This window comes from Pseudophryne corroboree, chromosome 3, assembly GCF_028390025.1.
Source record: "Pseudophryne corroboree isolate aPseCor3 chromosome 3, aPseCor3.hap2, whole genome shotgun sequence".
NCBI lineage: Eukaryota > Metazoa > Chordata > Amphibia > Anura > Myobatrachidae > Pseudophryne > Pseudophryne corroboree.
Genome location: NC_086446.1, coordinates 714682763 through 714705659, shown reverse-complemented (window position 1 = coordinate 714705659; position 22897 = coordinate 714682763). Strand labels below are relative to the sequence as shown.

The 22897-nt window shown below is 46.8% G+C and overlaps 1 protein-coding gene across 1 annotated transcript in view; it reads left to right on the top strand.

The window, feature by feature from the left end:
• CPXM2 (carboxypeptidase X, M14 family member 2) overlaps positions 1 to 22897 on the top strand; it is a 224261-nt gene that overhangs the window by 59938 nt on the left and 141426 nt on the right. The window contains exon 3 of the mRNA XM_063962140.1: positions 15982 to 16080. Within this exon, the coding sequence (XP_063818210.1) occupies positions 15982 to 16080 (99 nt within the window). The remainder of the gene's footprint in view (positions 1 to 15981; positions 16081 to 22897) is intronic.

Below are 22897 nucleotides of genomic sequence, written 5' to 3'. Positions count from 1 at the left end.
AATACGCACACAGCTGAAAACCTCTTACGGCAACTGAGGAAGATCATCGCGGAATGGCTTACCCCAATTGGACTCTCCTGTGGATTTGTGGCATCGGACAACGCCAGCAATATTGTGTGTGCATTAAATATGGGCAAATTCCAGCACGTCCCATGTTTTGCACATACCTTGAATTTGGTGGTGCAGAATTTTTAAAAAAACGACAGGGGCGTGCAAGAGATGCTGTCGGTGGCCAGAAAAATTGCGGGACACTTTTGGCGTACAGGCACCACGTACAGAAGACTGGAGCACCACCAAAAACTACTGAACCTGCCCTGCCATCATCTGAAGCAAGAAGTGGTAACGAGGTGGAATTCAACCCTCTATATGCTTCAGAGGTTGGAGGAGCAGCAAAAGGCCATTCAAGCCTATACAATTGAGCACGATATAGGAGATGGAATGCACCTGTCTCAAGTGCAGTGGAGAATGATTTCAACGTTGTGCAAGGTTCTGATGCCCTTTGAACTTGCCACACGTGAAGTCAGTTCAGACACTGCCAGCCTGAGTCAGGTCATTCCCCTCATCAGGCTTTTGCAGAAGAAGCTGGAGGCATTGAAGAAGGAGCTAACACGGAGCGATTCCGCTAGGCATGTGGGACTTGTGGATGCAGCCCTTAATTCGCTTAACAAGGATTCACGGGTGGTCAATCTGTTGAAATCAGAGCACTACATTTTGGCCACCGTGCTCGATCCTAGATTTAAAGCCTACCTTGGATCTCTCTTTCCGGCAGACACAGGTCTGCTGGGGTTGAAAGACCTGCTGGTGACAAAATTGTCAAGTCAAGCGGAACGCGACCTGTCAACATCTCCTCCTTCACATTCTCCCGCAACTGGGGGTGCGAGGAAAAGGCTCAGAATTCCGAGCCCACCCGCTGGCGGTGATGCAGGGCAGTCTGGAGCGACTGCTGATGCTGACATCTGGTCCGGACTGAAGGACCTGACAACGATTACGGACATGTCGTCTACTGTCACTGCATATGATTCTCTCAACATTGATAGAATGGTGGAGGATTATATGAGTGACCGCATCCAAGTAGGCACGTCACACAGTCCGTACTTATACTGGCAGGAAAAAGAGGCAATTTGGAGGCCCTTGCACAAACTGGCTTTATTCTACCTAAGTTGCCCTCCCACAAGTGTGTACTCCGAAAGAGTGTTTAGTGCCGCCGCTCACCTTGTCAGCAATCGGCGTACGAGGTTACATCCAGAAAATGTGGAGAAGATGATGTTCATTAAAATGAATTATAATCAATTCCTCCGCGGAGACATTGACCAGCAGCAATTGCCTCCACAAAGTACACAGGGAGCTGAGATGGTGGATTCCAGTGGGGACGAATTGATAATCTGTGAGGAGGGGGATGTACACGGTGATATATCGGAGGGTGAAGATGAGGTGGACATCTTGCCTCTGTAGAGCCAGTTTGTGCAAGGAGAGATTAATTGCTTCTTTTTTGGGGGGGGTCCAAACCAACCCGTCATATCAGTCACAGTCGTGTGGCAGACCCTGTCACTGAAATGATGGGTTGGTTAAAGTGTGCATGTCCTGTTTTGTTTATACAACATAAGGGTGGGTGGGAGGGCCCAAGGATAATTCCATCTTGCACCTCTTTTTTCTTTTCTTTTTCTTTGCATCATGTGCTGATTGGGGAGGGTTTTTTGGAAGGGACATCCTGCGTGACACTGCAGTGCCACTCCTAGATGGGCCCGGTGTTTGTGTCGGCCACTAGGGTCGCTAATCTTACTCACACAGCTACCTCATTGCGCCTCTTTTTTTCTTTGCGTCATGTGCTGTTTGGGGAGGGTTTTTTGGAAGGGACATCCTGCGTGACACTGCAGTGCCACTCCTAGATGTGCCCGGTGTTTGTGTCGGCCACTAGGGTCGCTAATCTTACTCACACAGTCAGCTACCTCATTGCGCCTCTTTTTTTCTTTGCGTCATGTGCTGTTTGGGGAGGGTTTTTTGGAAGGGCCATCCTGCGTGACACTGCAGTGCCACTCCTAGATGGGCCCGGTGTTTGTGTCGGCCACTAGGGTCGCTTATCTTACTCACACAGCGACCTCGGTGCAAATTTTAGGACTAAAAATAATATTGTGAGGTGTGATGTGTTCAGAATAGGCTGAAAATGAGTGTAAATTATGTTTTTTGAGGTTAATAATACTTTGGGATCAAAATTACCCCCAAATTCTATGATTTAAGCTGTTTTTTAGGGTTTTTTTAAAAAAACACCCGAATCCAAAACACACCCGAATCCGACAAAAAAAAATCGGTGAGGTTTTGCCAAAACGCGGTCGAACCCAAAACACGGCCGCGGAACCGAACCCAAAACCAAAACACAAAACCCGAAAAATTTCCGGCGCTCATCTCTATCACATACCATATCTGTGTGCACTGCTCAGGCTCAGCCCAGTGTGCTGCATCATCTATATATATTATATATCTGTCTGACTGCTCAGCTCACACAGCTTATAATTGTGGGGGAGACTGGGGAGCACTGCAGTGCCAGTTATAGGTTATAGCAGGAGCCAGGAGTACATAATATTATATAGTGAGTGACCACCAGACAGTGCAGTTTATTTAATATATCCGTTCTCTGCCTGAAAAAAGCGATACACACAGTGACTCAGTCACATACCATATCTGTGTGCACTGCTCAGGCTCAGCCCAGTGTGCTGCATCATCTATATATATTATATATCTGTCTGACTGCTCAGCTCACACAGCTTATAATTGTGGGGGAGACTGGGGAGCACTGCAGTGCCAGTTATAGGTTATAGCAGGAGCCAGGAGTACATAATATTATATTAAAATTAAACAGTGCACACTTTTGCTGCAGGAGTGCCACTGCCAGTGTGACTGACCAGTGACCTGACCACACTGACCACCAGTATAGTTAGTAGTATACTTATATTGTGATTGCCTGAAAAAGTTAAACACTCGTCGTGTGACTTCACTTGTGTGTTGTTGTTTTTTTTATTCTATAAAAATAAAACTCATTCTGCTGACAGACAGTGTCCAGCAGGTCCGTCATTATATAATATATAATATATACCTGTCCGGCTGCAGTAGTGATATATATATATTTTTTATATCATTTATCATCCAGTCGCAGCAGACACAGTACGGTAGTTCACGGCTGTGGCTACCTCTGTGTCTGCACTCGGCAGGCAGTCCGTCCATAATTGTATACCACCTAACCGTGGTTTTTTTTTCTTTCTTCTTTATACATACATAGTTACATAGACATCTCTTTATCAACCAGTCTATATTAGCAGCAGACACAGTACAGTACGGTAGTTCACGGCTGTGGCTACCTCTGTGTCTGCACTCGGCAGGCAGTCCGTCCATAATTGTATACCACCTAACCGTGGTTTTTTTTTCTTTCTTCTTTATACATACATAGTTACATAGACATCTCTTTATCAACCAGTCTATATTAGCAGCAGACACAGTACAGTACGGTAGTTCACGGCTGTGGCTACCTCTGTGTCTGCACTCGGCAGGCAGTCCGTCCATAATTGTATACCACCTAACCGTGGTTTTTTTTTCTTTCTTCTTTATACATACATAGTTACATAGACATCTCTTTATCAACCAGTCTATATTAGCAGCAGACACAGTACAGTACGGTAGTTCACGGCTGTGGCTACCTCTGTGTCTGCACTCGGCAGGCAGTCCGTCCATAATTGTATACCACCTAACCGTGGTTTTTTTTTCTTTCTTCTTTATACATACATACTACTACGACATCTCTTTATCAACCAGTCTATATTATTAGCAGCAGACACAGTACAGTACGGTAGTTCACGGCTGTGGCTACCTCTGTGTCTGCACTCGGCAGGCAGTCCGTCCATAATTGTATACCACCTAACCGTGGTTTTTTTTTCTTTCTTCTTTATACATACATAGTTACATAGACATCTCTTTATCAACCAGTCTATATTAGCAGCAGACACAGTACAGTACGGTAGTTCACGGCTGTGGCTACCTCTGTGTCTGCACTCGGCAGGCAGTCCATAATTGCATACTAGTATCCATCTCCATTGTTTACCTGAGGTGCCTTTTAGTTGTGCCTATTAAAATATGGAGAACAAAAATGTTGAGGTTCCAAAATTAGGGAAAGATCAAGATCCACTTCCACCTCGTGCTGAAGCTGCTGCCACTAGTCATGGCCGAGACGATGAAATGCCAGCAACGTCGTCTGCCAAGGCCGATGCCCAATGTCATAGTACAGAGCATGTCAAATCCAAAACACCAAATATCAGAAAAACAAGGACTCCAAAACCTAAAATAAAATTGTCGGAGGAGAAGCGTAAACTTGCCAATATGCCATTTACGACACGGAGTGGCAAGGAACGGCTGAGGCCCTGGCCTATGTTCATGGCTAGTGGTTCAGCTTCACATGAGGATGGAAGCACTCAGCCTCTCGCTAGAAAAATGAAAAGACTCAAGCTGGCAAAAGCAGCACAGCAAAGAACTGTGCATTCTTCGAAATCCCAAATCCACAAGGAGAGTCCAATTGTGTCGGTTGCGATGCCTGACCTTCCCAACACTGGACGTGAAGAGCATGCGCCTTCCACCATTTGCACGCCCCCTGCAAGTGCTGGAAGGAGCACCCGCAGTCCAGTTCCTGATAGTCAGATTGAAGATGTCAGTGTTGAAGTACACCAGGATGAGGAGGATATGGGTGTTGCTGGCGCTGGGGAGGAAATTGACCAGGAGGATTCTGATGGTGAGGTGGTTTGTTTAAGTCAGGCACCCGGGGAGACATCTGTTGTCCGTGGGAGGAATATGGCCGTTGACATGCCAGGTGAAAATACCAAAAAAATCAGCTCTTCGGTGTGGAGGTATTTCACCAGAAATGCGGACAACAGGTGTCAAGCCGTGTGTTCCCTTTGTCAAGCTGTAATAAGTAGGGGTAAGGACGTTAACCACCTCGGAACATCCTCCCTTATACGTCACCTGCAGCGCATTCATAATAAGTCAGTGACAAGTTCAAAAACTTTGGGTGACAGCGGAAGCAGTCCACTGACCAGTAAATCCCTTCCTCTTGTAACCAAGCTCACGCAAACCACCCCACCAACTCCCTCAGTGTCAATTTCCTCCTTCCCCAGGAATGCCAATAGTCCTGCAGGCCATGTCACTGGCAATTCTGACGAGTCCTCTCCTGCCTGGGATTCCTCCGATGCATCCTTGCGTGTAACGCCTACTGCTGCTGGCGCTGCTGTTGTTGCTGCTGGGAGTCGATGGTCATCCCAGAGGGGAAGTCGTAAGCCCACTTGTACTACTTCCAGTAAGCAATTGACTGTTCAACAGTCCTTTGCGAGGAAGATGAAATATCACAGCAGTCATCCTGCTGCAAAGTGGATAACTGAGGCCTTGACAACTATGTTGGTGTTAGACGTGCGTCCGGTATCCGCCGTTAGTTCACAGGGAACTAGACAATTTATTGAGGCAGTGTGCCCCCGTTACCAAATACCATCTAGGTTCCACTTCTCTAGGCAGGCGATACCGAGAATGTACACGGACGTCAGAAAAAGACTCACCAGTGTCCTAAAAAATGCAGTTGTACCCAATGTCCACTTAACCACGGACATGTGGACAAGTGGAGCAGGGCAGGGTCAGGACTATATGACTGTGACAGCCCACTGGGTAGATGTATGGACTCCCGCCGCAAGAACAGCAGCGGCGGCACCAGTAGCAGCATCTCGCAAACGCCAACTCTTTCCTAGGCAGGCTACGCTTTGTATCACCGCTTTCCAGAATACGCACACAGCTGAAAACCTCTTACGGCAACTGAGGAAGATCATCGCGGAATGGCTTACCCCAATTGGACTCTCCTGTGGATTTGTGGCATCGGACAACGCCAGCAATATTGTGTGTGCATTAAATATGGGCAAATTCCAGCACGTCCCATGTTTTGCACATACCTTGAATTTGGTGGTGCAGAATTTTTAAAAAAACGACAGGGGCGTGCAAGAGATGCTGTCGGTGGCCAGAAAAATTGCGGGACACTTTTGGCGTACAGGCACCACGTACAGAAGACTGGAGCACCACCAAAAACTACTGAACCTGCCCTGCCATCATCTGAAGCAAGAAGTGGTAACGAGGTGGAATTCAACCCTCTATATGCTTCAGAGGTTGGAGGAGCAGCAAAAGGCCATTCAAGCCTATACAATTGAGCACGATATAGTAGGTGGAATGCACCTGTCTCAAGCGCAGTGGAGAATGATTTCAACGTTGTGCAAGGTTCTGATGCCCTTTGAACTTGCCACACGTGAAGTCAGTTCAGACACTGCCAGCCTGAGTCAGGTCATTCCCCTCATCAGGCTTTTGCAGAAGAAGCAGGAGACATTGAAGGAGGAGCTAACACGGAGCGATTCCGCTAGGCATGTGGGACTTGTGGATGGAGCCCTTAATTCGCTTAACAAGGATTCACGGGTGGTCAATCTGTTGAAATCAGAGCACTACATTTTGGCCACCGTGCTCGATCCTAGATTTAAAGCCTACCTTGGATCTCTCTTTCCGGCAGACACAAGTCTGCTGGGGTTGAAAGACCTGCTGGTGACAAAATTGTCAAGTCAAGCGGAGCGCGACCTGTCAACATCTCCTCCTTCACATTCTCCCGCAACTGGGGGTGCGAGGAAAAGGCTCAGAATTCCGAGCCCACCCGCTGGCGGTGATGCAGGGCAGTCTGGAGCGACTGCTGATGCTGACATCTGGTCCGGACTGAAGGACCTGACAACGATTACGGACATGTCGTCTACTGTCACTGCATATGATTCTCTCAACATTGATAGAATGGTGGAGGATTATATGAGTGACCGCATCCAAGTAGGCACGTCACACAGTCCGTACTTATACTGGCAGGAAAAAGAGGCAATTTGGAGGCCCTTGCACAAACTGGCTTTATTCTACCTAAGTTGCCCTCCCACAAGTGTGTACTCCGAAAGAGTGTTTAGTGCCGCCGCTCACCTTGTCAGCAATCGGCGTACGAGGTTACATCCAGAAAATGTGGAGAAGATGATGTTCATTAAAATGAATTATAATCAATTCCTCCGCGGAGACATTGACCAGCAGCAATTGCCTCCACAAAGTACACAGGGAGCTGAGATGGTGGATTCCAGTGGGGACGAATTGATAATCTGTGAGGAGGGGGATGTACACGGTGATATATCGGAGGGTGATGATGAGGTGGACATCTTGCCTCTGTAGAGCCAGTTTGTGCAAGGAGAGATTAATTGCTTCTTTTTTGGGGGGGGTCCAAACCAACCCGTCATATCAGTCACAGTCGTGTGGCAGACCCTGTCACTGAAATGATGGGTTGGTTAAAGTGTGCATGTCCTGTTTTGTTTATACAACATAAGGGTGGGTGGGAGGGCCCAAGGACAATTCCATCTTGCACCTCTTTTTTCTTTTCTTTTTCTTTGCATCATGTGCTGATTGGGGAGGGTTTTTTGGAAGGGACATCCTGCGTGACACTGCAGTGCCACTCCTAAATGGGCCCGGTGTTTGTGTCGGCCACTAGGGTCGCTAATCTTACTCACACAGTCAGCTACCTCATTGCGCCTCTTTTTTTCTTTGCGTCATGTGCTGTTTGGGGAGGGTTTTTTGGAAGGGACATCCTGCGTGACACTGCAGTGCCACTCCTAGATGGGCCCGGTGTTTGTGTCGGCCACTAGGGTCGCTAATCTTACTCACACAGCTACCTCATTGCGCCTCTTTTTTTCTTTGCGTCATGTGCTGTTTGGGGAGGGTTTTTTGGAAGGGCCATCCTGCGTGACACTGCAGTGCCACTCCTAGATGGGCCCGGTGTTTGTGTCGGCCACTAGGGTCGCTAATCTTACTCACACAGCTACCTCATTGCGCCTCTTTTTTTCTTTGCGTCATGTGCTGTTTGGGGAGGGTTTTTTGGAAGGGACATCCTGCGTGACACTGCAGTGCCACTCCTAGATGGGCCCGGTGTTTGTGTCGGCCACTAGGGTCGCTTATCTTACTCACACAGCGACCTCGGTGCAAATTTTAGGACTAAAAATAATATTGTGAGGTGTGAGGTATTCAGAATAGACTGAAAATGAGTGTAAATTATGGTTTTTGAGGTTAATAATACTTTGGGATCAAAATGACCCCCAAATTCTATGATTTAAGCTGTTTTTTAGTGTTTTTTGAAAAAAACACCCGAATCCAAAACACACCCGAATCCGACAAAAAAAATTCGGTGAGGTTTTGCCAAAACGCGTTCGAACCCAAAACACGGCCGCGGAACCGAACCCAAAACCAAAACACAAAACCCGAAAAATTTCAGGCGCTCATCTCTAATATACACTAGCCACACAAGAATTGAGTAGTAGTAGTATACACAAGCCCTCTAAGATTGGAGGAATGCTTTACATTAGGCATCTGAGACTGGAGGACTGCTGTACACTAGCCACATGAGAATGGAGGACTGCTGTACCCTAGCCACACGAGAATGGAGGACTGCTGTACACTAGCCACATGAGAATGGAGTACTGCTGTACGCTAGCAACCTGACATTGGAAGACTGCTATACATTAGCCCCTAGACTAGAGACCGGAGGAATACTTTACACTAGCCACCCAGTGTACTGCAAATGATTAGAAATTGACTATCCACCATAGCATAGATAAATATTCTAGACTTGCCATCAAAGATTGGAGGTCTGCTATACACTAGTTTCTCTCTCTCTCTCTCTCTCTCTCTCTCTCTCTCTCTCTCTCTATCTATGAGATGTAGTTATGTGACTGGCGATCAGGAGACCGCCGGTCACAATACCGACGCCGGGAAACCGTCCCATCACAATCCCGTCCTTCTGTCACACGAACCCAACCGCTATCTATCTATCTATCTATCTATCTATCTATCTATCTATCTATCTATCTATCTATCTATCTGTCTGTCTGTCTGTCTGTCTGTCTGTCTGTCTGTCTGTCTGTCTGTCTGTCTGTCTAGGTGAGAACAGTGATCTTACTATTATGCACTTAAGAGCTACGCGTCTTAGAAACATATATAATTATGGGTGACAAGGCATGCGATTAAAAGAATAAAGGTCTTGAAGCGTGTATAAGATTTCATACACAGAGCAGAGGTTTGATTGACAGAGTTAGTATCAGTGTGTCAGCACAGTATTATAGCTAATGTAAAATAATATCTCCAGGGTATTCTGCAATAAAGAATTTCCGGTTTACTGAAAGCTTTATAGCTGCCAACATTTCATCATGATTTCCTGTGACAACTTGCACATCCAGCATTCAGAACCAGGATACACAAGCAGTCGCACTGTACAAGTAGAACTAAGATATATGGGAAGTGGTATTGTGTAGGTGCGCCTAGCATGCAGAACCAGGCAACATAAGAATTAGTTTTGTGTAGGTGCACCCATCATGCAGAATTAGGGAACATAAGAAGTGGTATTGTGTAGGTACATCTATCATACAGAACCAGAGAATGTGAGAAGTGATACAGTGCAGGTGCACCCTTCATACAGAATAAGAGAATGTGAGAAGTGGTACTGTGCAGGTGTGCCCATCACAGCGAACGTAGAAGTGATACAGTACAGGTGTACCCAACATGCAGAACCAGGATGCATGAAAAGTGGAATGTGCAGGTTCACCCAGCAAGCAGAACAAGAGAACATGAGAAGTGGTACTGTGTAGGTACAACCATCATGCAAAACCAGAGAACATGAGAAGTGGCACTGTGCAGGTACATTCATCAGACAGAAGCAGAGATCATGAGAAGTGGCACTGTGAAGGTACATTCATCAGACAGAAGCAGGGAACATGAGAAGTGGCACTGTGCATGTACACCCATCATACAGAACCAGGGAACATGAGAAGTGGCACTGTGTAGATAAACCCATCAGACAGAGACAGGGAACATGAAACGTGGCACTCTGCAGGTGTACACCCATCATACAGAACCAGAGAACATGAGAAGTGACACTGTGCAGGTATACCCATCATAGATAACCAGGGAGCATGAGAAGTGACACTGCAGGTATACCCATCATAGATAACCAGGGAACATGAGAAGTGACACTGTGCAGGTATACCCATCATAGATAACCAGGGAGCATGAGATGTGACACTGTGCAGGTATACCCATCATAGATAACCAGGGAGCATGAGAAGTGGCACTGTGCAGGTATACCCATCAAAGAGAACCAGGGAGCATGAGAAGTGACACTGTGCAGGTATACCCATCATAGAGAACCAGGGAACATGAGAAGTGACACTGTGCAGGTATACCCATCATAGAGAACCAGGGAGCATGAGAAGTGACACTGTGCAGGTATAGCCATCATAGAGAACCAGGGAACATGAGAAGTGGCACTGTGCAGGTATAGCCATCATAGAGAACCAGGGAACATGAGAAGTGACACTGTGCAGGTATACCCATCATAGAGAACCAGGGAGCATGAGAAGTGACACTGTGCAGGTATAGCCATCATAGAGAACCAGGGAACATGAGAAGTGGCACTGTGCAGTTGCACCCAGTGGATGACTCAGGCTATAAACAGCCTAGTTACTTTACTTGTTGTGTTGGTTTATTGATAGATAGCAGTACAGCTGTACTCACTGTTACATGTGCACTGGTGTTAAAGCAGAGGTACAGTGGAGGGGGGTTTCATGCTGCTGGGTGTATCTATAAACTGGGTAATGGTGCAGGAACACACACTGGAATCATTGTGGATTGCAGGTAATCACAGGTCTCACTCACCAGTGCTGGATTACCAAATAGGTAGAGTAGGCCCTGCAGCTTTTACGGGCCCCGTGACAACGGATCAAAATAATAATGATTTGATCTTGAAAGAAAATTACAATCAAGCTTTCTTAAATAGTTTCCAAAAGATAAAAAAAAAAAAAATATCAACTCAAAGAAACGAAAACTTGACATTACAGCCTCTATAAAGAAAATACCGTATTACAGTACATAAACCATAGACATCAGTTCATCAGTACATTCACATTACAGTTTCCAGATCGTAGACTGTTGGTTGGTAAAATTAAAAACGTATTAGGAGATAATTTGCGAGGAGGGGCCCCGAGACTACCTAGGGGCCTCCACAGGGTTTAGGGGCTAATTCAGGCTGGATCGCAAATCACGATCCAACTGGAATTATTATATTGCTATTGCCCCGCGGACGCATGCGCAGCACCCATCCTGCGCATGTGCCCACACTTTCTGCAGGGGGCTGCAGAAAATGCGATCGCCTCTGCCTGTTAATCAGGCATAGTCGGGCGGGGGAAGGGGGGTGGCGGCAACGCTCCGTTTCCAGGTCGGAGACAGAGCATTGCGGGAGCAGAGCCGACCAAACGAGGGGCGGTGCGGAGAGAACGGGGGCGTGAACATGGCGGCTGCATGACGTCACACGCAATCGCTGGGATCGGGAACATGGCAGCGGGCCTCCTGCTGGTGCAGCTCAAGGGGGTGAGGCGGCATCAGCATGCTGGCTGGCCTTGCCCTGCGATGGGCAGCCCCCGGGCATGCTAGCAAAAGGATTGCAAATTCTGCTAATTAGCAGTATTTGCTATCCTTACTGAAGTAGGCCCTTAATCCGGAACTGTCTCTCACCGTAATGCTCTAATACAGACTCTCACAGTCTCAGGATGGCTCCTGCACATGCAGAGTAGAGATCTTGGAAACCATCTTGGGACAGGGCATGAAGCCTCCCTGGAGAACAGGAAGACTGGCGGCTGCAGTAGCACATTTCTCTTTCAACAAACATTACAGGGGGTAATTCCAAGTTGATCGCAGCAGGAAAATTTTTAGCAGTTGGGCAAAACCATGTGCACTGCAGGGGGGGCAGATATAACATGTGCAGAGAGAGATAGATTTGGGTGTGGTGAGTTCAATCTGCAATCTAAATTGCAGTGTAAAAATAAAGAAGCCAGTATTTACCCTGCACAGAAACAAAATAACCCACCCAAATCTAACTCTTTCTGCACATGTTATATCTGCCTCCCCTGCAGTGCACATGGTTTTGCCCAACTGCTAAAAAATTTCCTGCTGCGATCAACTTGGAATTACCCCCACAGTTGGATCCCAACAAATAAGTGGCAAATAATCCTTGAAACATAATAAAGTCAGTTCCTTTTGAGATATAAATCTCATTAGTTCCTCAGACGTTTATACAGGTTGAGTATCCCTTATCCAAAATGCTTGGGACCAGAGGAATTTTGGATATCGGATTTTTCCGTATTTTGTAATAATTGCATACCATAATGAGATATTATGGTGATGGGACCTAAATCTAAGCACAGAATGCATTTATGTTACATATACACCTTATACACCTAGCCTGAAGGTAATTTTAGCCAATATTTTTAATAACTTTTTGCATTAAACAAAGTGTGTGTACAGTCACACAATTTATTTATGTTTCATATACACCTTATGCACACAGCCTGAAGGTCATTTAATACAATATTTTTAATAACTTTGAGTATTAAACAAAGTTTGTGTACACTGAGCCATCAAAGAACAAAGGTTTCAGTATCTCAGTCTCACTCAAAAAAGTCCGTATTTCGGAATTTTCCGTATTTCGGAATATTTGGATATGGGATACTCAACCTGTAATATGAATGATCACCACATAGGTTTAACATACAGTACCTCCCAACATGACCCTCTCCAGGAGGAACAGAATGCTCTGCTCCTGGACTTCCTTCTTACTGTATGTATGATTGCCCTCACCTGTGCTGAAACACCTTTTCCTATCCATTAACCTGTTCAACACAGGTGCCGGCAATCATAAATTAAGACAAAAGTCCAGAAGCAGAGCATTGTGTCCCTCCTGGAGAGGGTCATGTTGGGAGGTATGGGTTTAATCGGACAATATGTGCTCGAGGGTATGTCCCAGATGGAGCCAACGATGGTATTGCACCGTGGTGCTGTATAGATAATATTAAACTAAACCACTGCATGGATCCTAGGAGATTGGTAGATTTGAATGTTAACTCGGTCCAGCTCACCTGGGTATTATTAAGCTAGATAGCGGTTTTTGGGATCTTGCTGATGCAGGCAGATGTACTGCACACAGTGATCTCTCCGTTGAACTGACTGTGTGTGGCTGTAGCTGTAAGGGGCCCTACTCACTGGCCGACCCGCCGCCGAGCTGCCCGACGGCGGATACGGCCGACGAGCGACCCGGCGGCGGGGGGTCAGTGACGGGGGGAGTGAAGTTTCTTCACTCCCCCCGTCACGCGGCTGCATTGAAGTGCAGGCAAATATGGACGAGATCGTCCATATTGGCCTGCATGCACAGCCGACGGGAGACCAGCGATGAACGAGCGCGGGGACGCGCATCGTTCATCGCTGGAGTCTCCACACTGAAAGATATGAACGAGTTCTCGTTCATTTATGAACGAGATCGTTCATATCTTTCAGAAAAAGGCCTATAAGTAGGGCCTATAAGTAAAGGAGAGATCCTTAGCAGAGACTGTATATGTGGCAGCAGGTGCCACAGGCTGGTTGATATCTGTGATGTAGTTGTGAGAGCTTAGCAGCTGGTAAATACTGTATTCTACAGCAGCATCAATGGCTAATTGCCAGTATGAATCTGATGATTTAGGACAGGACCGCCAAACACGTATCGTTACAACTAGGTACTCCCAGCATACAGAACCAGAGCACGTGAGAAGCAGTATTGTGAAGATACACTGCAGAAGTCTGAAAGGGGGCAGCCAGTACTGCTATGCGGTGGGCACTGCGTGGCAATGTGTGCAGAACATTGAAGCATGATGGCGCGATTGTGGCATTGTGGCCTCAAGCGCCCCCCCCACACACACACACACTATACAATATCTTGATTACTACCATTGTGAAGCAGGGGATGGGGCCACAATAACACAATTTAGTATGAACTGCGTCATCGGCCACCTGGATAGGGAGACTTGCCCACTCTGCGAGGCATCCGGGAGCAGGGCAGTAGAGAGGATGGCTGGGCCCAGGTACTTTTCATGGGGGTTGACCTAATCACAGGAGGCGTGGCCATGCACCCATAGAAACAAATACATAAAAAATAGTACTTTAAGTGTCTCCATGGCCACACTGCAGCCCAGCACACAGCATTGTGAAAAGAGCTGCAGCTGCTGTTGCCAGGTAACTGGAGGGGACCTGGGCCCCATAAGGCCCCTCCATAAGACCTGGGCTCGGGTAGTACCCTCTCCCCCCCTCAGCACCCTTCTCCAGGAGAGCCACCTGAGATTTGGAAGCCTCCTGGATATTCCGGTAGTAGGCAAGTATGAGTTATATTGTGCAGGTGCACCCAGCATCAAGGGTGTAGCAAGGGTGGCTCCGGAGGAGCGCGAGCTTCGGGCGCTGGAAAAATTAGAGGCGCACCGCCATCTGCCGACCCCCTCCTTCTGTCTGCTATACTGCGAGCCGCTGTACAGGCAGCCGCAGATCAGGAGGAGAAGCGGGGGGGGGGGGAGGGGGGGGGGGTGCACACTCAGCACGCACTGTCCCTGTTTTAAACATGTGGGGTGCCCAAAGGAAACTTTCGCCCTAAGCCCCACAAGGTCTAGAACCGGCCCTATCACCAATTTAGGACTTTTCTATATTTTTTCTTTTCAAATGTAACATGCCTCCAATTCAGTACAGGGGAGGGGGCGCCGAAACATACCCTTGCTCCGTGCACCATGGCACCTAGCTACACCTCTGCCCAGTATATAGGACCACTGAACATTATAACTATTGTTATTGTTTATTTATATGGCGCCACAATAGTTCTGCAGCACCTAACAAAGTCCATAAACAAATGAGCAGAACGAAAAACAGGACACTGAAAAAATCATTAGGGTGGCAGAAATCGGGGATTACGTGCCGTTGAACGGGGTATATAGTAGGAAATAGTCTAAGAGAGGGAAAGGCGCATGGCGGTAGGGGGCCCTGCTCGTGAGAGCTTACATTCTGAAGGTAAGGGGCAGACAGACAAGGACACAGAAGGGGTAGAAGTGAGCGTGGAACAGTGGGTTAGGATGGGAGATGGCTGAAGTAGAGAGGTGGAGCGTCTGATAGGGAAAGGTAGAAACTTCCAGGAATAGGGAGCACCATCTCTAAAATCTTGGAGGCAGGAATGGAAGAAAATAATCAGTTGGCAGGAGAGGCGGTATGTATTTTTGGAGCAAAGATGGCAGGTGGGAGTAAAAAAGGGAGATGAGGTCAAATATGTAAATGGGAGAGCCCCATCCACTTCTGCACATAAGATACGGACGGGTGTGTTGTTTAGTGTCTTAGGAGACTAATTAACAAGTCTTCCAGATATGGCATGAGGCCCCTTTAATGTTCAGCTTTCCAGAGGTGGAACTAGCAAATTTTGGGCCTAGGTCCAAAAAAGAGTAAGTGGTTATGTTACCAGAGACAGCAGTAGCAGTATTAGAGCTGTCTGTAGTAACACTTCCCCGGAGGAACATATGCTGCACATCTGTCAAACATCCAATATGGTACAGGGTCGCGGGGTCACTCATGCTCAGTAGAGGTTGCGGTGGTCATCTTGGTAATGGTGGCTGCCTGGCTTCACAGTAAAGGAACAAGAGGCATCGCTGGAGCACACTCCTCACTAACACTCCATGCTGTGCTCTACTTCCTTGTGCCAGAGGCTCGGCCCTCCTCGTGATGACATCACATCATTGTGTGTTCAAGAGAGGGGAGGGGGGGTGGCGCAGGAAAGCCATGATTACGGCACTGGCATCATGATAAGTACAATACATACTTTAAGAAAGGTTGTTCAAATATTTGAGGTTATAAAATTAAAGGGTGTTTTATTGTTAGTGAAGGACATTGCACGAACATATCTCGCAGATTTCTTTCTTGTCTGTGCAGCTGTCCATTGTTTGTTTGTTTGTGACTTTCTCAGCCTTGTTTTATGAGATAATGATCTGACTAACTCAGTATAACACATCTGTCTTTTTTTTTGTTCAGCCAAAAACAGTAGCAAGAAGACAGAAAAAAGCAAGAAAATCTCTGAGAAGTTTGTGTTTGGAGTAATGGAGGAGAAGAGGACAGAAAATGTCAGAGAAAGTTCGTGAGAACGTTTTCCTGTGTCATTATGTATCACGGCCTAGTGTCTGTATTATGTGCTTCTGTTACTGTAATACTGGGTCAGAGACAGGGAGAATGTTCTACATTGCGGTCTCTGCTAAATCTGATTCTGGGGACAGCCGGACCTGAGTTTAAAAAATATGGGATAATTCTGTGATCTGCGAGATATTCTTGTTAAGACCAGCAAGATTATAGGACAGAAATATCTGAGGGGTATGTAGTCAGGATCCGGGCACTCACCATCACAACGGTCAATAAACTGGCGAATCCCGACAGTGAGTATTAGGGCTAGGGTTAGGCACTAGGGGTAAGGTTAGGCACTAGGGGTAGGGTCAGGCATTAGGGGTAGGGTTAGGCACTAGGTTTATGGTTAGGCATTAGGGTATGGTTAGGCATTAGGCGCAGGGTTAGGCATTAGGGGTAAGGTCAGGCACTATGGGTATGGATAGGCATTAGGGGTAGAGTTAGGGTTAGGCACTAGGGAGAGGGTTAGGGTTAGGCACTAGAGGTAGGGTTAGGCACTGGGGGGTTACAGTTAGGCATTAGGCGAAGGGTTGGGTACTAGGGGGAGGTTTAGGCATTAGGGGTATGGAGAGGCACTAAGGGTAGAGTTAGGGTTAGGCACTAGGGAGAGGGTTAGGTACTAGGGGGAGGTTTAGGCACTAGGGGTATGGATAGGCACTAGGGGTAGAGTTAGGGTTAGGCACTAGGGGGAGGGTTTGGGTTAGGCACTAGAGGTAGGGTTAGGCACTGGGGGGTTATGGTTAGGCACTAGGGGTAGAGTTAGGGTTAGACACTATGGGAAGGGTTAGGTACTAGGGGGAGGATTAGCCACTAGGGGTATGGATAGGCACTAGAGGTAGAGTTAGGATTAGGCACTAGGGGGAGGGTTTGTGTTAGGCACTAGAGGTAGGGTTAGGCACTGGGGAGGTTACGGTTAAGCACTAGCGGTAGGGTTAGGGTTAGACACTAGGGGAAGGGTTAGGTACTAGGGGTAGGTTTAGGCACTAGGGGTAGAGTTAGGGTTAGGCACTAGGGGTAGGGTTAGGCACTGGGGGGTTATGGTTAGGCACTAGGGGTAGGGTTAGGGTTAGGCACTAGGGAGAGGGTTAGGTATTAGGGGAATGTTTAGGCACTAGGGGTAGAGTTAGGGTTAGGCACTAGGGGGAGGGTTAGGTACTAGGGGGAGGTTTAGGCACTAGGGGTATGGATAGGCACTAGGGGTAGAGTTAGGGTTAGGCACTAGGGGGAGGGTTTGGGTTAGGCACTAGAGGTAGGGTTAGGCACTGGGGGGGGTTACGGTTAGGCACTAGGGGTAGGGTTAGGGTTAGACACTAGGGGAAGGGTTAGGTACTAGGTGTAGGTTTAGGCACTAGGGGTAGGGTTAGGCTGTGGAATTGGATGGCTAGGGTTAGGCAGTGGAAGGAGACGGTTAGGATTAGGCTGCAGGAGGGGTGGATTAGGGTTAGGTATAAAATACTTAGCAAAACCTGTTGGGATTTTGACGGCAGAGATTCTGTTGCTGGTATTATGGCCATCTGGATGGTGATAGGACCCATCTGAGGAATATCTAAGATTTTAATGTGTGCCAGTACTTACAAACAATACAGGGAGGGAACATTACAGTGGCGGGCCCCATAGTACATCTTTGGCTGCATTGGCTTGACATTATATCAGGTAATGGTGGCACCAACATGAATGTAAAGGTACAAAGCATGATTACAATTCGCACGTACACAGGTACAAACTCCATATGTACAGTATATTACGAGTTTACTTACAGTATGGTAGGTTTGTGTACCCGATGTTCTGAACTTTTACCTAAGTATCATTATACACAATAGGACTGATTCAGTGTTGGGAGCAAGGCATGAAACTGATCATCGACAGAACCATGCTGCACTGATGGTGGGAGAGATGCAAAATGTGCAGAGAGACGTGTCCAAATTATTTCTAAATTGCAGTGTAAAAATAAAACCGTCCAATTTTAGGGGCTACAGGCCATGGGCATATTAAATGAGGAAGAGGTCTGTGTGCAGTCTCTATATGGGCACCCTCCTCTCTAGCAGCTGGCGTAGGTAGGTACACTCTGGATCCCCTCCCTGGCAACCTATAAAGTGAGCATGCGCAGTAGGTACACTGGGGCAGATGTATTAACCTGGAGAAGGCATAAGGAAGTGATAAACCAGTGATCTGTGCAAGGTGATAAAGGCACCAGCCAATCAGCACCTAACTGTTAATTTAGATATTAGAGCTGATTGGCTGGTGCCTTTATCACCTTGCACATATCACTGGTTTATCACTTCCTTATGCCTTCTCCAGGTTAATACATCTGCCCCACTGTGTCTGGACACTGCAGGAGAAGGACACCTAGGACAGCTCCTCTCCCCAGCAGATGTGATGTCATGACATCAGAGAAAAAGAGATAGCCGGGCTACATCCAAAGACATGCTAAATGCTTCTCCAGGCATGTCCAAATGATCATGAAGTTAACACTGACCACGTCAACACTGTTTTCTACTGATTCTCTTCCTTACCCTTACAGTAACCCTATTGCTAGCCCTAAGTCAGCTGGATATGTTGACATTATGACAGTGTCATTGTGAATATATACTGATGAAACCTATCAGAGTGCGGTCAGTCAGAAATAGACCCCATAGAATTAACCTGTCTGTATTTTGCAACGTTCCAGATCTATGACCGGGGTACACTGTTGTGCTGGAGCTTTTCCTACATTAAACACTTCTGAAGTGTCAGGGTTCAACACTAATCACCCACTTCCAGGCTCTGGGGAGATGAAGCCCTGAAGGGGGCAGCAATTAATGACACTTTTTATATTGTTAATCTCCCCCACACTTTCTTTGCTTATTAAACCAGCAGACAGACCGTTGTATAAATATATCTTCTGCTTCTGGCTGCAGAATCAGCTGCACAGTTTACCTTATGTAGAAGCTGGGATCAGCTCAAGTGTAAATGGAAAATGTTACTGTCTCCTAAAATATGCCAGTTGTCGTTTACAACCTGCTTACGCATGACAGCAGATTCCTCCACTTGCATTGCCTTGAGGACTTTGTATTATCCTACTCATGCTTTTTCCCTCACTATACTGTATAATGAAACACATCAGCGGCGTATCAGAGTAGCATTGCATCCTGTGCCGGCCCCTCCTCCTGACTGCATGACATCATGCTGTCGCATAGAGCGGGCTGAGCCACCAGCACCGGGAAGTGCAGCACTGTTCATATGCACAGACTGTAGGGTGCATGCCCGGATGGGGTGTAGTATGTTATGCTGGCGGAATCCCGACTGCCGTCATACCGACATCTGGGCGAGTGCAAATCTGCCCCTTGCGGGCTCACTGCGCTCACCACGCTGCGGGCATGGTGGCGCGCTAAGCATGCCACGCTATCTATTCTACCTCCAAGAGGGTCGTGGACCCACAAGAGGAAGAAAAGCTGTTGGTATGCCGGCGGTCAGGATTCTGGCGCCGGTATGCTGGTCGTCGGGAGCCCGGCCGCCGGCAAACTGAAGACCACCCGTCCGGATGACACTGCAGCAGCAACCCTGGCTTCAAGGTCCTAGACAGTAAGTAAGGATCATGGGGCAGCGATGGCGTCATTCCCAGAGTCCTGTCCTCTGTGCGTCAGTACCATTCGCACACCCCTAGTTACGGCCCTCAGACACATTTAAACAGTAAAAGCTTAAAAAGGAGAACGTAGGCCCAATAAAAGATGACAAAATAAAAGCGGATATACTGAACAACTTTTTTTCATCAGTATTCACCAGGGAGGATCAGATGGTGATAGTAGTGCATAACGACAGTGAAGGTAATGATTCTTGGCTAGATGCTTGTTTAAGTGAGGAAGTAGTCCTGGAGAGACTAAGCAACATAAAGATTAATAAATCACCAGGCCCAGAAGGTTTTCACCCGAGGGTTATTATGGAGGTTAAGGCACAGTTTGCAAGACCCTTATTCTTGATTTTTTATAGTTCAATTAGATCAGGTATGGTACCAAGGGATTGGCGTATAGCTGAGGTACTGCCATTATTTAAAAAGGGATCTAAAAATCATCCTGGGAACTATAGACCAGTTAGTTTAACCTCTATAGTGGGTAAAATATTGGAAGGAATTTTGAGGGATAGCATAGAGGATTATCTGCAGAATACTAAGTTTATTAGCAAGAGTCAGCATGGGTTTGTGAGGGACATATCATGTCAAACTAACTTAATTAGCTTTTACGAGGAAGTGAGCGAGAATCTTGACCAGGGAAAAGCAGTGGATGTGGTCTATTTAGATTTTGCTAAAGCCTTCGATACAGTGCCTCACAGGAGACTGATCATCAAATTAAGGGAACTTGACATAGGAAATACTATTTGTACATGGATAGGTAATTGGCTGGATAACAGGGTACAACGAGTAGTGGTCAATGGGATGTTCTCCAGCTGGGCACCAGTAGTCAGTGGAATACCACGAGGGTACGTACTTGGCCCACTACTGTTCAATATATTTATTAATGATCTAGTATGAGCCTGGGAAGCACAGTGTCAATCTTTGCAGATGATACTAAACTGTGTAAGGTAATTGAGAAATAGATGTGGAATCTCTACAGAATTACTTATTTAAACTTGAATCCTGGACGTCTAAATGGGGAATGAGGTTAAATATTGAAAAATGCAAAGTTATGCACTTTGGGATTAAAAAAAACTTGCATCCTACACACTTAATGGGGAAATATAGGGGTAACAGTAGTGGAAAAAGATTTGGGGTTGCTCATAGATAATAGGCTTAATAACAGTACACTATGGGGGTCATTCCGAGTTGATCGCTAGCTGCATTTGTTCGCAGCGCAGCGTTCAGGCTAAAAAACGGCAGTTCTGCACATGCGTATGCGGTGCAATGCGCACGCGCGACGTACGGGCACAACGAATGATGTAGTTTTACACAGGGTCTAGTGATGCATTTCAGTCGCACTGCTTGCCGCAGAGTGATTGACATGAAGTGGGCGTTTCTGGGTGGCAACTGACCGTTTTCAGGGAGTATGCAGAAAAATGCAGGCGTGCCAGGAAAAACGCAGGAGTGGCTGGGCAAACGCTGGGCGGGTGTGTGATGTCAAATCTGGAACTGAATAGTCTGAAGTGATCGCAAGCACTGAGTAAGTTTTGAGCTACTCTGAAACTACACAAAAAAAATTTGTAGCCGCTTTGCGATACAACCGTTCGCTCTTCTGCTAAGCTAAAATACACTCCCAGTGGGAGGCGGCATAGCGTTTGCACGGCTGCTAAAAACTGCTAGCGAGCGATCAACTCGGAATGACCCCCATTGTTAAAATACAGCAAAGAAGGCAAGTAAAGTCCTTGCGTGCATAAAACGGGGCATTGAGACAAGGGACGAGGATGTAATCCTGCCAATGTACAAATCATTGGTACGTCCGCACCTAGAATATTGTGTTCAGTTTTGGGCACCATATCATAAAAAAGATATTGGGGAACTCGAAAGAGTTCAAAGGCGAGCTACTAAATTGATTAAAGGGTTAGGGACACTGGAGTACGAGGACAGGCTTACTAGGTTAAATATGTATGCACTAAAAAAGACGCAACTAAGAGGAGACATTATTAATATCTTCAAATATGTAAAGGGTCATTACAAGGAGGTAGCAGGGGATCTGTTTAATAATAGAACTCTGTATAGGACACGCGGGCACTCGCTGATGCTGGAGGAGAGAAAATTCCGTACAAAATGTAGGAAAGGTTTCTTCACCATAAGGGCAATAAGGATTTGGAACTCCCTGCTGGAAAAGGTAATAATGGCGGACTCTGTAAATGCATTTAAAAACAGATTGGACAGTTTTCTAGCTGTAAAAAGTAGAGATGAGCGGGTTCAGTTCCTCGGAATCCGAACCCGCCCGAACTTCAGGTTTTTTTACACGGGGCCGAGCGACTCGGATCTTCCCGCCTTGCTCGGTTATCCCGAGCGCGCCCGAACGTCATCATCCCGCTGTCGGATTCTCGCGAGGCTCGTATTCTATTGCGAGACTCGGATTCTATATAAGGAGCCGCGCGTCGCCGCCATTTTCACACGTGCATTGAGATTGATAGGGAGAGGACGTGGCTGGCGTCCTCTCCGTTTAGACTAGAGTACTAGAGAGAGACACAAATTTTGGGGAGCATATTATTAGGAGGAGTACTACTTGCTGCTGATAGTGTGACCAGTGACCACCAGTTTAATTAATCCGTTCTCTGCCTGAAAAAAAACGATACACAGTGTGACACAGTCACATACCATATCTGTGCTCAGCCCAGTGTGCTGCATCATATGTAATACTGTATATCATTATCTGACTGTGCTGAGTGCTCACTGCTCACACAGCTTAATTGTGGGGGAGACTGGGGAGCAGTTATAGCAGGAGTACATATTTTAAGTACAGTGCACACTTTTGCTGCCAGAGTGCCACTGCCAGTGTGACTGACCAGTGACCACTGACCACCAGTATTGTGATTGTCTGCTGACCACCAGTATATTGTGATTGTCTGCCTGAAAAAGTTAAACACTCGTCGTGTGGTGTTTTTATAAACGCATTCTGCAGACAGTGTCCAGCAGGTCCGTCATTACATAATATATACCTGTCCGGCTGCAGTACTGGTGTGATATATATATATTTTAATTTTATCTCATTATCATCCAGTCTATATTAGCAGCAGACACAGTACGGTAGTCCACGGCTGTAGCTACCTCTGTGTCGGCAGTCGCTCGTCCATCCATAATTGTATACCACCTACCCGTGGTTTTTTTTTTTTC